This window comes from Phyllopteryx taeniolatus, chromosome 12 (genome assembly GCF_024500385.1).
Source record: "Phyllopteryx taeniolatus isolate TA_2022b chromosome 12, UOR_Ptae_1.2, whole genome shotgun sequence".
NCBI classification, from domain to species: Eukaryota; Metazoa; Chordata; class Actinopteri; order Syngnathiformes; family Syngnathidae; genus Phyllopteryx; species Phyllopteryx taeniolatus.
Genome location: NC_084513.1, coordinates 22,082,034 through 22,098,860, shown reverse-complemented (window position 1 = coordinate 22,098,860; position 16,827 = coordinate 22,082,034). Strand labels below are relative to the sequence as shown.

Below are 16,827 nucleotides of genomic sequence, written 5' to 3'. Positions count from 1 at the left end.
AACTCCTCTCATTGGAATTCGCTCGAGTCCACAAGCGCGCAAAGCGGATGATGGAAAGGAGATCGTAAAGTCCGTCCCCCAACCCCCCGTGTCGCCCTGAAAAACAACGATAGTGATCAGCAATTGATTTGATGCCCGTCTTCACAGCGGACATCCAGCACACGCGTCCTTCGGAGGTGAGACGAGATTAGAATTTTGACACCGCAAAATGTGAGAAACAAGCATACGGAAGATCTTCCCTTTGCGCTCCTTGAGAAGGATCAGCCTCAACACGAAGCTTCCTGAATTCGGCGTTACCGTGCGGCAAAAATTCCAAACGCAGCACACCCAATTAAATGAATCCAGGGATGCTCGCTGAACGGAGTCACTTTGGATGTGCATTTTTGCCCCAATTCCAAATTGTACCAACCTACGAGGGATTCAGTTTTCCCAGCGTTGATTTATTGCACGAGATGAGGTTTGAGTGAGCTTTTTGTGTGGTTTTTGGTTTCTTTCTGGAAAGAAGGCAATTATGGCAACGCAGCCCGCTGCAGTGAGCTGAGAAAGCGTTGGCAACTTGATGAAGCCGACCGCGGCTTTGGGGTCGAGCCGGGGTCATCGTACGGGCTCAGGTCCCAAAGGCAAATGTCCGCGTCGAGTCAAGGAGTTTGTTATTGGCGGAGGAGCTGACCCTTGTTGACGGGTTCACTCGTTTGCGTAATTATTTCTTCCTCCTCAATTGAGCCGACGTCGCAAATCACGCAAATGTTATCCAGCGGTCATAAATCTTCCTTTTTTCTCTGAACGTCCAAAACTGGGCAAAATGTTTTCCCACAAAGGATTACTGTGTCAAAAGCATCCTGATTTAGGTTTCATGGGGGCTTTTTGTGTGTCCATTTCAGCGCATTGTCCGTTACAATGAAGCACCAATATTACTGTGCAGTACAAAATTGTTTATTCCTTTTTTTGTGGCCTAAAATGCTCAGTACAGTACAAAGTTATTGTCCACAAATATAGAAAAGCTTGAAAACATTTGATCCAAACGTGCTTAGTCATGGTGACATTGTTGACGTTCAGAACTCATTGTAGGTGGGTCGCTTTCCTGAGCCCCAAGGAATGAGTGTGCTTCCTAGTTCCTAATCTGTCGCCATTGACGAACGGCTTGTCCAAAAAAATCTTCACTGCAGGGTTTGCCACACATGCATTTCTTTGTGGTTTGCCGCCACAATTACATTTTGGCTGCTACAAATACGCTAGATTTTGGATATTAATCTCTTTGTATCCATTTATTGATTGATTTATTGAAGCCATTGTATACTTTTATTGAAATAGGTTTTATTTATTATAAGATATTGGGTAGGTAATGGTTTCACTTCCAAAACCGCCGGGTACCCACCACCACAAATACCGTAGATTGCCGTCCTGCGGGAAACACTGCACTGTACCAAAAATAACCCGTTCCAGACTCCAGAGACTCGTGTGTGATTTTCCTCTTTGAATTAACGTCGCAGCCAGCCATGTGTGCTCTCTCTGCGCAGCGCACGACGCTAGGTACGCGACTAAAATAGACTGAACTGCTGCCAGTCAATGGATGGTCTGAGAACGTTGCCACATTTAACATGGCCGCCACGTTTCTGGATTTAGTTGTTGGAATGAATAACAGAGTAATTGAGTTGGATGAGATTCAGCACTTTACTATTTTACGATGTAAAATTGGGATTAAAAATAATACAAAGTAAATAGTTTTCCTCCTACATCCCAAAAACATGTCTTCATTGCAGACTCGAAATTGCCCGTAGGTGTGAATGTGAGTGCGGGTGGTTGTTTGTTTGTTTGTTTGTATGTGCCCTGCGATTGGCCGGCAACCGGTTGAGGGTGTCCCCCGCTTCCTGCCCGATGTTAGCTGGGATAGGCTCCGGCGCGCCCGCGACAGAAAATGGATGGATGGTTTTCCTGGTATGAAGTAACCCGCTGTAAGTGTTTGGCGCCACTCCAAATTTTGTCGAATCAAAACAGAGACGGTCATGTCGCTAAATATAAAATCACAATAGATGGAAGAGAAGGTTGCATTAACGTAACGGTTCCACGAGAAAACGGTCCACTCCCCCTGGACCCCGAGCGCCCCCGTCCCACTTGGCCGTCTCCCAGCCGCCCAAAACCTCAATTTAAAATAATAACATATAGAAGCGACCGCGCCGCAGATTAACACCCTGCCAAACAAGCAAACGCAGCAAACCGCCACTACGCCGCTTTTGCGCTGACTGAACAAGCGATTTTGGAATCAACCATCCAATCCGGCCCTGCCTGTGTGGAGTTAGCATGTTCTCCCCGTCCGTGCCTGCGTGGATTCTCACAATCAGAATCGGAATCAGAATCATCGCCTCTATTTGCCAAGTATGTCCAAAAAACAAACAAGCAATTTGTCTCCGGTAGTCGGAGCCGCTCGAGTACGACAACAGACGGTCAATTGACGGAGAACGCTTTGGAGACAGAAAGACATTGACAAAAAACAGTCACTGAGCAATAAAGGCTTGCTAGTTATCTGGTAATGCCGCTACTTTTTTTTTTTTTTTGACAATTGTGCAAAAAGATGCAGAGTCCTCTAGCACTTAGAGCAGTTCGAAAGACTGATATTGCAATAGTCCGGTGCAATGAGCGCCGAGACTTCAAGCGATCATCTGGGACAATGTCGATTGTGCAAATGTTGCAGATGCTACTCTGGCATGAGTGGCCAGTATCGGTCAACAACAGATATGCAAATAGTGCAGCGTGGCGGGACGACTACAGCGAGTGCACCGGTAATCTATAATTGGCATCTATTGGCGATTATAAACCGTCTAAGCGAGCGCGGCAATTCCTCGCAGATTTTCGCTATTCGCGACGGGGCTCGGTCCCGACCCCTCACGAATTTCAGGGGCACACTGGACTGTCGACGAATCCATATTGTTCAGGTAATAGTGCGCTAAAATAGAGGAAAAGAAAACTACATCAAAAAGAACTCCATGAAAATGGATTATCCCCAAATGTTGCAATAAAATGTGTTTCCAAAGATTCACGACATAAAAGTGAAATTCAGCTCAACCGTACTTCCCAAATGTGCTGCGCTGGATAAAAAAGAAAATGCTGCAGTTTCAACATTGAATTGAGTGATCCTTTGGCGCACCACTAGAGGGAGCCCGCGTAGCACGCTTTGAGAACCACCGCTGATGAGCGCACCCGCTGACGACAATGTCTCAACGGTGAACTCATTGGGGACTTTTCAGAACATTTTGCTCCAAGTCCAAATGATTTCATGCTGTAAGGCGTTTCGACGTACTCGCAAAATAATATCTCGAAGAGGCTCTCACGCCACCGATTTGGAAAAGTTGACTCGCCTGTGACGGGCTGCGTTTTTTTTTTCTTGCGTGCTTTTTGCCGCCACCGTACCGACAAGACGCGGGCCGAGAGCCGAAGCGCTCCGAGGAAATGTTGACGGACGGAGCCGCTCGAGACGGAGGCGGCTTTTAAACGCGGCTCTCTCGGTGACGGCGAAGCTGACGGAAACCTCGAAAGTTCCCCGATGTGACCGCAAAGGATTTTGCCTCGCGCCGTCTCCACGACGTTCATCTACTGCTTGCTTGTTCTCCGCTGAGTTCTTCCAAACGTTTCAAAAGGATTCACTTAAAACCACGCAGTAATCGAGCGGGCTGACAGTCCACTTGCATTCGGGCCCACGTGAGGCAGGGACAACAGAATATAAAGAAGGAAAGATTGTTCGCCGCAGTTTTGACTTCTATTCGATGGACATCGTGCTCCTCGGCACCCGTCGGCAGTATCGTACGGACCGGGAGGTACGCACAAAGAAGACTTCCACAACCGACACAGTAATAATCATCGCTCTTGACACGGGCTAAAGAATATTTGCCTGTGCGTATTGTTATTTTGTCAGTCTACGTGTGTTGCCGCACGTTTTGAACATCATACTTATCCAATCCAAACGGAGCAGTCGGTGAGTAGTCTTGCGTGGTGTTCACGCGTCTCGACCTTCTTTGGCCTTCCCGGCACACGTCTCTCGTGCCGGACGGAGCCGCCACGTCTGGAATGCGGAGGAGAAAAGGAACAACAGAGGCAGCTACGCCAGCAAACGCGGGCCAGGGGAGTCGGGGGATTCCCGCGGGGTGGGCGGGGGGCGCCGCCCTCACAAGAAGCTCGCGTTGTCGCGCCCACGCACGCACAACATGAGCTTTCTTTTTGACTCCTACACTCGCACAAGCGCAACGTTCCAACACCAACAAAGATCAAAAGATTGCGTCGGCTTTCCACGAAGATGGCCGCCTTCTTTCGGTGCTTCGATTTCAAGTCAACACTCTCAGCCAATTTCATTTTTGCCATCAAGTCAAATCATCCATCGCGATCAGAACTCACAAGGTCGTGCAAATATCAAAGGAAGTTAACTGCTGCCACCTAGTGGTGCGTTTGAGGTCATGTTGGAATCAAGCACATCTGAAGCTCCAACACATTCGTCTGGCGCTTTGTTCGGGTTTTGGGTATTTTATTGGTCGCAGATTTCGACCTAAATTCAGGCGTCCTCGGTTTCCGACTTGCTATCATTTTGCCGGCTTTGCGGAAACCAGCTGGAATTTGCCAGGCTCAGACAAGCCCGACGTGGCACGCCGATTCCCGGAGGGGACGCCAGCCTGCGACAAACAATTGTTAAATTGTCTTTTTTCTTCCAACGTCAATCAAATCGGCGGCTTGGCACCGTTTAAAAGGGCGCGACCTCGACAACGAACTGGCACCGTTTAAAAGGGCGCGACCTCGACAACGAACTGGCACCGTTTAAAAGGGCGCTCCCCTTTCTGCGCTTCATGGCCGACAAGCGTTAGGACGGCAAAGAAAGCGTCTTGCGCCACGTGGAGTTCACAACCTTCCATCCATTTGCTGTAGCGCTTCTCCTCAGGCGCCAATCGCAGGAGTTCAGAACATTCCCCCATCCTATTAGAGAAAAGTGATTGAATGGTACTCCATAGAATGCACATGCTCCGATTTTTGGGTGGTATGTTTGGAAACTGCTGCCAGGCATCTCAATCACGTCAAAGTACCTCAAAGGTCACGAATTAGAGCGCACTCGCGACCGGTTCGGGGCGCCGGCCGCCTCTCGCTCAAAGTCAAGACGGGATCGGCTCCAGCTCACCCGAAATCGGCCCGTTTTGTCCCATACGTCGATACCGGGACGCGACAGCGGGCCGGGAGAAAGTCGACGTCGGAAGCGCTCGCCGACACGGACGCGTTCGCAAAAATGTTTGAGTTCCAACTTGATGCGCGCGGGCAGGCGGTCCCGAGACCCAAAAGTGCGTTCTCCATAAATGCTCCTCTTAAGTTTGCGCCATCGTCCATTCGGAGAAAGTCAAATTAACATTGGAAGCGTCTTCCCCATTGAACAAAGATTTGGGATTTGGAATCGAAAGACACAGACCAGAAAACAAATCATTGACGTCAAAAACACCCGGCGGTTTCTTGAGAATAGGACTTGGGTCCGTCCGTCCGTCTTCGGGTGGAGCGCTTCCGTGTCCGGCTGCACGCGCTGACTCCATTAAGGGCCCCGAAAATGAGGCGAAGATGATCTCCCAGAAGCAAAGAAAAAGGGGGCTCACTCAGCTTGCGGGCAACACAGCAAATACCCAAAGACCGGCGTCGGGCAACCGTCGGCCCGCGGGAGCTCCGGATACGGCCCGCCGCGCAATTCTGCAAACGCGTACAACGACCTCACGCATCAAATGGAAATCCACTCGTTGGAGAAATGAACGATCCGTTCCGCACACAACAACTGCCGCCATTTTTTGGGAAGGGCGCTTTTAACAAAGAAAAAGGCAAAGCATGAAAACACGATGAAACAATAAAAGAGAATCGAATGATCTCGAAAGCGACATCACTGCACATCTGGTTGTTGTTGACACTTCAAAGTCCCAACGACAACCTTAAAAGGGGCGTGGCCTCGTGAAGGATCTCAAGACATGGCCGGTTAGTCTCTGTAATTGTCCGGACGTGACTTTAAGGGCTCTGGTAGTGTTCGGATGTGACTTTTGGTCTCTGGAAGCATCTGGACTTGAGTTTTAGTCTCTGGAAGCGTCCAGAGGTGACCTTTGCTCGCTGGAAACGCCCAGACGTGACGTTTTGGTCTCTGGAAGCATCTGGACTTGAGTTTTAGTCTCTGGAAGCGTCCGGACGTGACTTTAAGGGCTCTGGTAGTGTTCAGATGTGACTTTTGGTCTCTGGAAGCATCTGGACTTGAGTTTTAGTCTCTGGAAGTGTCCGGACGTGACTTTAAGGGCTCTGGTAGTGTTCAGATGTGACTTTTGGTCTCTGGAAGCATCTGGACTTGAGTTTTAGTCTCTGGAAGCGTCCGGCCGTGACTTTTGGTCTCTGTAAACGTCCGGCCGTGAGTTTTGGTCTCTGTAAGGGTCTGGACTTGAATTGTAGTCCCTGGAAGCGTCCGGCCGTGACTTTTGCTTGTGGTCTACTGTAGCTGCTCGAGCGTGTTCCGATTCTTGTGCGTTTGACCACTTGTCCCGTTCATTTATCGGTGTCCGGCCCGCAACACAATGCAAAAAATGGACCAAGCGATGTCACTCATGTCCAAAAACTCGCAAAAGTCCCGAATGGCATTTCAATCACAAATCCTCGCAATATAGAAGAGCTCCAGCCGCCCCGCATTTATCTCTTTCGACTTCAAGTCATCGAGCGCTTGAGTAAAGCGTGCGCCTGCCGGTAGTCGCCGCTACACTGGTCGAGGATGTCCTCCAGGAAGAGTCTGCTGAAGTCTGGGAAGTTTACCATCAGTTTCATCAAGGCCCATTCCAGGTTCTGGTAGCGGTACCGCTCTTGGTACTCGTCCTGGTCCTGGTCTGGAAATAAGAAAGCATTTGTTTTGTAGTCATTGTATCGTTTGTACAGAATAGCGAGCCGCAAAAAGAAAAACTAATCACGGCTCTAGCAGCAAGTTTCAAGTCCTGTTCTATGGTTATCGTTACACTTTAGCCTTGGCTCTGCGGTGGCGTCACAAAACCAACCAAAACTGCCAAACGTATGAACCCGTTAGTTGCCGGCTGACGAACTGATGACTCTTCAGCACGTACACGGGCATCGTCCGGGCTCTCGCGGCGACACGGAAACATTCTGGCGCGGCTAACGGACGGCCGGACCCTTCCTGCGTCGCGACAAGTTGCGCTTCCTGTTCCGCCGTCATCATCGCACTTCATATTTTGTTGTATTACACGCAACAGACGAGCCTGCTTTGGTGCGGCTTCCGCGTGACTCACCGGTCTCCTCTGCCTCGCCAGAGTCGTCGTCCCCCGGACGAGGTCCAGGTCTTTCTTGTCCACGGGTGCCGGACTCGCTCGTCGGGTTTCCTACGCTTCCTCCGCTGGGACGGTCGAGCTTGTCCAAGAAGGCCGAGTTCACCCTGTCGCCAAAGTTTCAATCAAAGGCAAGAAACCTTTATTGCCGCCTGCGGGCTGGATGGACGTTCGGCTTTTTTATTTAAGCCTCCTCTCAAAAACACAACGCTGGACGCTCCCATGTTGGCAAGCGATAGATTGTTGACAAAGTTATTTTTAATCGACCCGGCAATTTCTTGAACTTAAATGGACTTTTTGACAACTTTCCCAACACATCACGGTACAAAATCTGCTCTTATCAAAGTGATAAATGATGTACGGTTGAACACTGACAGAGAAAAGAACTCACAATTGGTTGCTATGAATACTTTTGGCGAATATTTCCCCCCAACTTTAACAATACTGACTTCGATGCGGTGGATCGCAATACACTGCCGAACAGGTGGGAAACGTGGGTAGGACTGAATGGAACGGGCCTTCAATGGTTCAGGTCCTACCTAGCGCAGCTGGGGCCTCATGTACGGAGACTTCCTCCTAAAACATGGCGTACGCTCAAATCCAGAAAACGTCGTACGCGCAAAAATATCCAGACGTATGAAACTCTGCGTACTCACGAATCCGAGCACGTTCCCTTCGTACGTTCCAATCCACGTGGAAATGAGCGCACGTGTCGGAGCGGCCGACTCCTCCCTGTCCACGCCCACATTTGAATATGCAAATCACATTTCGATGAACCCCGCACCCGAGATGCCCATCTCTGCATGATCAGAAGAAAAGGAAAATGAGCAAGCTAATGAAGACAAATATTTGTTCTGAATGTGAAGTTGCTCAATGAAGCGGAGGCGCGCAAGAAAACGCGAAAGCGGAGCGAATGGGACGGCGCGCGTGCGGCAATGCTGTCAATACTGCGGAGTCAGATCAGCGCGCACACGCTGAACGGCAAAAGAAGCGGTCAGACATGAAGGTGGCCGTGAAGCGGAGGACAGCTGCCCAGCGCCAAAGCGGGCGGAGGAACCGGCGCGGAGGGCCTCACGCCGTTCGAGGGGAGAATCGCTGCCATCGCGTGTGGCTCACTCTGATCCCCCCGCAGGGTTAATAGCATGCATTTTTCATAACTCAGAACAAATGCGCTCATACAGTAACCTACACTCGGCGCTATGAGATGAAGCTTCCTGCGGAAATGTTGTGTGTGTGTGTGTGTGTGCGCTATTTGTAAGAAGTCTTTGGAATTCAAATGCAAGCACGTCAGCATATCAAAGAGGACATCAAAAACTTTGACTCCTTTTTGATGACTCAATTTATTATTTTAATACACAGGAGTGGACACGCACGCTGCCCAAAAAAAAAAAAAAAAAAAAAAAAAAATCAGGTTTTTTTTGTTTTGTTTTTTTTGTTTTTGTTTTAGAAGAGGGGTAAATTCTGTCCATTTAAACACATTTGAATCATGTGCAACCGACGTACATGTTCAAATGAAGTAAATTCATTTAAACTCTTTTTGTGCTGGAGTCCCAAAGCGATTGTGAGGGCAATCGGCGGCATAAATCTTCGCCTCGATCGATCAATAGGTGTCCTCACGAATAGCAGCGGGTCATTAAATACACTGAATGAAACAAATGTTGCCGGGCATGAATTGTTCATCTGCGCTAATTGTTCATGTCTCTCTGATGTGCAGATCGATGATAACGGCTTCCCAGCATCACCTCGAAGTGTCGCCAAAGCGCCGAAAACCGCAGAAACGTGCGTACGCCAGCCACCGCACGTTTCCACGGTCGTGTCGCTCTGGATGCATCTGAACTTTGCCGTGAAAAAGACGTTTTTGTGCGTACGCACCTTTTGTACATGAGGCCTCTGGAGTTAGTTTGGAACCATTGGAAGTGTTCAATGTCATCAAATGGCAATGACCTATGGGGTCCCTCAAGGGTCAGTTCTTGGACCCCTCCTGTTCAGCCTGTATACGGTCCCCTTTGGGTCCAATGCTTCAGAACTTGAATTTTGACTATCATAGCCATGCAGATGACACACAATTATTTCAAGCAGTGTCTCCAGATGACTACAGTTCAATTGAGGTGTGTCCCGTCTAAAACAGATCAATAAATGGGTGAAAGAAACCACAACAAAACTGAGATCATTGTTTTTGGCAATAAACAAAAGAGGATTGCTGTGAATAAGTACCTGGAGTCACTCTCGTTAAAAAACAAACACCAAGTCTGACTTTCAACAGTCACATCAAATCAATGACTCAAACTGCCTTCTGGCGTCTGAAGAACATATCCAGAGTGAAGGCTTGCATGTGCCAAGCAGACCAGGAGAAGCTCCTAAGTTTTTTCGGCTTGACTATTGTAACGGGCTTCTGACTGGACTCCCCCGAAAAGCTCATTTGGAAGGCTGCAGCTCGGGTTCTGACCGGAACAAAGAGCTCAGAGCATATTACTCCAATTCTAAAGTCTCTATAGGGGCTCCCAGTCAGCTTTAGAATAGATTTTAAAGTTCTGCTAGTGGTCTCTAAATCACTAAATGCTTTAGGTGCTGAATAGATGAAAGAAATGCTAATGGAATATAAACCTAGTAGGGCCCTGAGATCAACAGACTCAGGTCAAATAGCGGAGCACAGATTCCAAAGCAAACATGGTGAAGCAGCGTTTAGCTATTATGCTGCAAACAAATGGAAGAAGTTGCCAACAGAAGTGACGTCACTGAGGCCACCAAACCGAACCCCCTCTACGCCTCGGCTGCGCCGAGAAATTCTGTCCATAAAAGTTATGAACAGAATCAGTGACAAAGGGCAGCCTTGGCGGAGTTCAACCCTCACCGGGAACGAGTCTAACATACTGCCGGCAATGTGGACCAAACTCTGACTCCGGTCGTACAGGGACCGAACAGCCCGGATCAGGTGGTTCGGTACCCCATACTCCAGAAGCACCCCCCACAGGACCCCACGAGGGACACGGTCGAACGCCTTCTCCAAGTCCACAAAACACATGTAGACTGGTTGGGCGAACTCCCATGCACCCTCGAGGACCCTGCCGAGGGTGAAGAGCTGGTCCAATGTTCCACGGCCAGGACGAAAACCACACTTCTCCTCCTGAATCTGAGATTCGACTTCCCGACGGACCCTCCTCTCCAGCACCTCTGAATAGACCTTACCGGGGAGGCTGAGGAGTGTGATCCCCCTGTAGTTGGAACACACCCCAGTCTGCCAATCCGGAGGCACTGTCCCCGATGTCCACGCCATGTTGCAGAGGCGTGTCAACCAGGACAGCCCTGCAACATCCAGAGCCTTGAGGAACTCCGGGCGAATCTCATCCACCCCCGGGCCCTGCCACCGAGGAGCTTTTTAACCACCTTGGTGACCTCAACCCCAGAGATAGAAGAGCCCGCCTCAGATACCCCAGACTCTGCTTCCTCATGGGAAGGCGTGTCGGTGGAATTGAGGAGGTCTTCGAAGTATTCTCCGCACCGGCTCACAACGTCCCGAGTCGAGGTCAGCGGCGCCCCGTCCCCACTATACACAGTGTTGATGGTGCACTGCTTCCCCCTCCTGAGACGCCGGATGGTGGACCAGAATTTCCTCGAAGCCGTCCGGAAGTCTTTCTCCATGGCCTCACCGAACTCCTCCCATGCCCGAGTTTTTGCTTCAGCGACCACCACAGCTGCATTCCGCTTGGCCAGCCGGTACCCATCGGCTGCCTCAGGAGTCCCACAGGCCAAAAAGGCCCGATAGGACTCCTTCTTCAGCTTGACGGCATTCCTCACCGTTGGTGTCCACCAACGGGTTCGGGGATTGCCGCCGCGACAGGCACCGACAGCTCCGGTCGGCCGCCTCAGCAACGGAGGCGCGGAACACGGTCCGCTCGGACTCGATGTCCCTCGCCTCCCCCGGAACATGAGCAAAGTTGTGTCGGAGGTGGGAGTTGAAACGCCAGACGTTCCCAGCAGACCCTCACAATACGTTTGGGCCCGCCACGTCGGACCGGCATCTTCCCCCACCATCGGAGCCAACTCACCACCAGGTGGTGATCGGTTGACAGCTCCGCCCCTCTCGTCACCCGAGTGTCCGAGACATGCGGCCGCAAGTTAAATCATCGAACTGCGACCTTGGGTGTCCTGGTGCCAAGTGCACGTGTGGACACCCTTGTGCTTGAACACGGTGTTCGTTATGGACAAGCCGAGATGAGCACAGAAGTCCAATAACAGAACACCGCTCGGGTTCTGATCGGGGGGGGGCCGTTCCTCCCAATCACGCCCTTCCGGGTCTCACTGTCATTGCCCACGTGAGCCGTACATTCAACGGTCAAGCATATCAGAAAAGCATTCTCATGAAACAAGGGTTAGGGTTAGGGTTTGGCGCATGGAGACCATCACGTTGGTGCGAGTCAATGAAACTGAAGGGGAGCAGAGAACCGGACTCACTGGGCGTGATCTTGTTGGAGGTCTTCCCGCCTTCTCTGCTGCTCCGCCTTCTTCCGTTCCTCCAGACGCTCGGCCTGCAAAGCGTCACACACGCAATCAAAGCGTTTTTCTAAGCAAGTACCGTCTCTATGTCGCTGTAGTTAGAAAAATGTTCCGCAGAAAGTGGACCTGCCAGAACTTTCCGTGTCAATTCCTACAGATAGATGGGAGGGGCTAGGTGTCCCAATACTTTTACCAGTGTTTTTCCAACATCCTACCCTGTGACAAACGAGTAAGACACAATTTGGAACGACGTTCCTCAGGGAAATGTTTGAAGTCCTTTCACTTTCAATGAAAGTTTCAAGCCTTTATATAAAACGGAAAACTATACTTTGGGGATTTTGGTAAAGCGCATTTTGTTTTTGCAGTAAATGTATTCAAATTCAACATTTCTATGATTAAACGTTAGCAACGTTAGTGTGGATCGCTACAATTTCTGATATCATGGCGACCAGTTCAGGGTGTAGCCCGCCTCTCGCCCGAAGATCGCTCCGGCACGCCCGCGACCCCTGTGTGGATAAAGCGGTACGGAAAATGGATGGATGAAGGAAATATTTTCAAACTTCCGCGCGTGAGCTGGAGCCGATCGGTGAGCGTCGGGACAGATAGCCAGCCAATCACAGGGCACACGTACAGTGGAAAAGCCACACAAGAACAGCGAGACCGTGCAAACTCCACACAGTAAGGCCACAGCCTGCATTTGAACCCACAAGCTTATAAAACGGAGGCGATCTATTGAAAAATGACACGTATAAACCTTCTGTCGGAGTTGCAAATGAGAATCTGTTGTCGACCGCCTTACCGCGGGATTAAAAAGGCTTACATTTGAAATCGTTTTCTCTCTTAAATCATGAAATAGTTCTCTGCAAGGAGTCTCCAGTATATAATATTCTTTCACTCTACTTGTCCATGATATTCTCATTTATTGAGATTTTAATTGTACTATGTTTGCATCACTTCACCATTTGTGTTGGGTTTTGAGCCATGAAAGGAATTGAATCCCATTTAAAATAAGGCTAACACGACAAAATGTCGAAAAGGGGCTGTGGGAAGGGATCTGAATCCAGATACTTCGCTAACTCCTAATCATGTGCGCAGAGTATTCAGCATTTACTCATGCTGGCCTCTACTGCCATCTAGCGGCGCCTTCAACTTGGCTTTGTTGAGCCCATGATTTTGAACCTGGCAAAAAGTGCACATGCAGGAAAAGATGCTCACGTTTCCTCTGGATTTTGTCCCAAAGTGCCGGCGTGATCGATTTATAAACAAGATATTCTCGTACCTTTTTTCTGTGTTCGTCTTTCTTCCACTGAAGCTCATCCTCCTCTTCTTTTCTCTTCTTCTGAGCCAAAGTTTCCTGTTTGAGCTTCACAAAAACACATTTATCATCCATGCATCCATTCTCTTCTTACTACTTCTTCTTCTTCAGGGTGACGGGCAGCAGGGGCCTCGGCCGACGCGGAAGGTGAAAGCCCGCACGCGGCGTGAACGCGAGCGGACCACCGCGCAGGGGCTGTCAAACTCATTTTCGTGGCGGGCCACGCTGTGCTACGGCTTCCATCGCTTTGGCGTTACCACCGTGAAACGCCTGCCCGATCAATGTCTGTACACTAGTTTTCAAATCAGAAGTCAAGGATAACCCTATTGCTCAAGTTACTATGAAAAGGGGTTCAGTAACCCCCCCAAAAATGCTCAATGTCATTAATGCTTACAAATGACGATGTGAAATGTTGGTACAGATCTGAGCAAGAATCACGGAAGTTGACGCAAATGATTTGCTTTCAAATGATGTGGCCGCCGGGTTTTGGGAAATCCTTCACACTCTTTTCATGTGAGAGGTGTTGCTTAAGGATTCAAATACATGTTTTGTTTTCATAGTATTTCATTTCATATATTATGATTGTGAGTATATAATAATGAAGTTACAATTATGATTCTCATCATCTATTCATGGCGAGGCTGGCCCTCTAAATGGTCTGCTTCAAGGTGTAAAAAGTCTTGATTCTATTTCAGAAGGGTACTTTCCCAAATGAGGTCATGAGCTCAGCCCAGGCAAAGTTCTCGACCTCGACCTCGACCGGCCGGCCGGCCCCTGCTCGCAGCCAATCCCGTCAGAAGTCAGAAGCAACAGGAAAGAAAAGCCACCCCCCGCGTACAAAACCGTACCTTCTTCTGCATCTTGGAGCAACGCAAGTCCGCAGACTGTCTCTCCCTGACTTGGGCCAAGGTGGCATCGCCGCCTTGAAATAGTGAAGGCAGCGCGACAGTCAAGGTCAAGGTCAAGGTCCCCGTGCCGGAAGAGCGCTGCTTTTTATTTACCGAGTCTCTGTGGCGTGGTGTGCACGTGTGTGAGTCTGAGAGCCTCCTTCAATTTCTGAAGCTCTTCTTCTTCCTTCTCAGCCACTAAAACATTCCCCCCCCCAAAAAAAAAGACAGTCAAGAAAGGGGGAATAATAATCAAAACGTACGGATAGGCGAGCTTACTCATTCTCATCTCGTTCCGGCGAGACTCGATCGGAGAGATCACGGTCACTCCCCCTAAACTGAGACCGAGCGAAAGACGAGAAACTTCAGCGTAGTCAACATCTCGAGGATGAACTTGACAAGCGCACGCTTTGCAATACAGTCGGATTCCGTTTTCAGCCTTTCTCAAAAGTGGCAGCGAGGTGTGATGCATTCCCGTCATGTCTGAAACTGACAAATCTCTAATCTTGAAAAATTACTCAAATATATCAATACAATTCCAATCATATATTGGCGCACCTTGATCAATTACAATTAGGTGGAAAACCATATTTCTGCAGTGACATTCACAAAATCTTAACTCATATTAAGTGAAATAGTTCATCTTTTTTTCCAAATTATTTTGATGATAATAGCTTACAACTAACAAAAACGCACCAGGCTCAAGAAATGTGAAAATTACATAAAAAGCATTGAAAAGGATTTTTAAAATAGAAATTAGGAAGGGAATCAGCCTTCTGAATTTAAAAAGAAAAAATCTCCATCATGTGATTTTCATTGTTTGAATCGAATAAAACTTTTGAACATAAAAAGACGGTTCTGAGACGAACCTAAACATGAAAAGAAAATATCAGCAGTATTAGTACTTCATCTTTGAATGTGAAATCCATGTTTTCACTCAAACTCGTCCATGCTTGTTTAAAATGATTATCTATTTCACAAAAGGTGCTTTGAATTGACGTTTGGTACCACTGGGTGGGTGTGCATTTTAGCCGAGCGAATGTGTAGAGAACCACGACGGGTTTGGCATGTGGTTAAACAAGTGGCATTTACGTTTCTCATGAAACGAAACCGAAACTGCAACAAACAAAAACCTCATTTATCGAACACGAAATCAAAATAAACCCACTTTAAATGATCATTTGAAAAACTGAAAGGACATGACCATCGGACAATTGCAACACAACTAACGTCACATAATTGAATGAGACAGTAGACAATAAAACACGACGCGTCTCTTACTATTTCGTCCTTGTGGCCATGTTGTTGTCAATCGGGTCCCTCGTGGGATTATTTGCGTTCGAGCAATGTTTGACTTCGTGACCATTCGGATCCATCTCTAGCCAGATCGGAAGCGAACCGGTAACCCCTGTTGCAGAACAATCTGTCACCCGTCAGAAATTGTGGCCACCCACGTAACGAGGTCGGCCAATATTTGGCCAGGTGGCGCTGTCGGCCCAAACTTGGGTTCAAAAGTTCGACAGTAGAAGAAAAGAAGACTTACGTCGATATTTTTATTTAAAAAAAATTTCTGGGGAATGTTTTCAATCGTTGATAAACAATAAAATACAACAATACCCTCACGACACTAAGGGACACTTCAGAGGTTCCAGTATAGATATGAAGACGCGTTACGCCAGCACTTTGTAGCCGCCCGGCTATACGACGTGCCTGCGTGGCGGCCATGTTGGGTAGGTCGTCGTTCCCACAGAAGGCAATGCATGGAAACTGAAATTCAGGAAATGACGACTTATTGCTCATCCATCAAGCGATTTTCACGAGGGTTACTGTTTTTGTCAACGCCAGAACGTATGATATCAATACACAACATTAATTTGTATTTTATTTTAAAGCGTACCACAGATGCATTGTTTGCCTTGAGGGTGTAGACGGAAAAGTACAGAGAAGGTCAGAAGGAGCTACACTGTGTCTTTGTGGATCTAGTGCGAGAGAGAGAGAGAGAGACTTAAGTGAACTGACTGTACTGGAAACCTGAAGAATTGAAAAGTGAACTTCGTCGTTTGTGACCCGCTAAGGAGCGACGTACTAGTACGATGAGTGATTCGGTTGCGCAAGGGACGGCGTACGACGCAGTGAACGTACTCATGAGTCATTTGAACCGCAAAGTGTTCTCTGTCAATTGACTGTTCAACTACAGAAGACCAATTCCTTGTGTGTTTTTTGGCCATACTTGGCAAATAAAGAGGATTCTGATTCTGAAGTCGTGGCGTCCTCGCGGGGATAGCTTTCACTAGCAACCGTTTCTTCAAGCTAACAGCTAACGTTGAGTCCGTCAAGCACACGTTAAAAATAAATGTCTAATTCTGAATTCATTTCTATACATACACATACATATCATTCCCTCTGTCTCTAATGCGATTATGAACGCTTTTTATGGGGGTGAGATGGCTCAACCTACCCCTTGTCCAATGAGCAACTTGTGCCACACTTTTTTGGACATCAACACATTGAATCTGCTTGTTTGTAGGGGGGTCGCAACCCCCTGAAAAATATATATTTCTATCATAGTTTGCCCCGAAAAGTTCACTGAAAAAGAAAAGTGGCTCAACTTACACCACTCACCTACAACAGTCTGAGAATAGCACTCACAAAAGGAACTTCCGATCAAGCTTACAAATGAATTTGACAAAGAAGGATTTTACAGAGAAAGATAATAATGATGAATCATTTTGAATGCAACTGCTCTCACCTCATTTACGAGCGAGCCGGCTTGAGCCGGCAGCCGTCCAAACGAATGCGAATGAATCCATTTACATCA

The 16,827-nt window shown here is 48.3% G+C and overlaps 1 protein-coding gene across 7 annotated transcripts; it reads right to left on the bottom strand.

Annotated features, from left to right (window-relative positions):
• Positions 1-917: 917 nt before the first annotated feature.
• On the bottom strand, positions 918-16,699 carry epsti1 (epithelial stromal interaction 1). 7 transcript variants are annotated; one of them, XR_009791002.1, is made up of 8 exons: positions 15,291-15,519; positions 14,124-14,347; positions 13,971-14,044; positions 13,087-13,170; positions 11,766-11,839; positions 7,278-7,420; positions 4,776-6,863; positions 918-4,738 (listed from the first exon to the last, which is right to left on the bottom strand). XR_009791002.1 is itself a non-coding variant. In XM_061791351.1 (8 exons), the coding sequence occupies exons 1-8, from the start codon at positions 15,383-15,385 to the stop codon at positions 6,688-6,690; spliced, it is 789 nt and encodes a 262-aa protein (XP_061647335.1). In that variant the 5' UTR covers positions 15,386-15,516; the 3' UTR covers positions 918-6,687. The 7 variants fall into 7 exon arrangements, 5 of the variants coding, with proteins under 5 accessions (XP_061647335.1, XP_061647334.1, XP_061647337.1 ...); XR_009791003.1 differs by having other exon boundaries at positions 918-6,038; positions 6,130-6,863; XM_061791351.1 differs by having other exon boundaries at positions 918-6,863; positions 14,124-14,207; positions 14,289-14,347; positions 15,291-15,516.
• Positions 16,700-16,827: the final 128 nt, after the last annotated feature.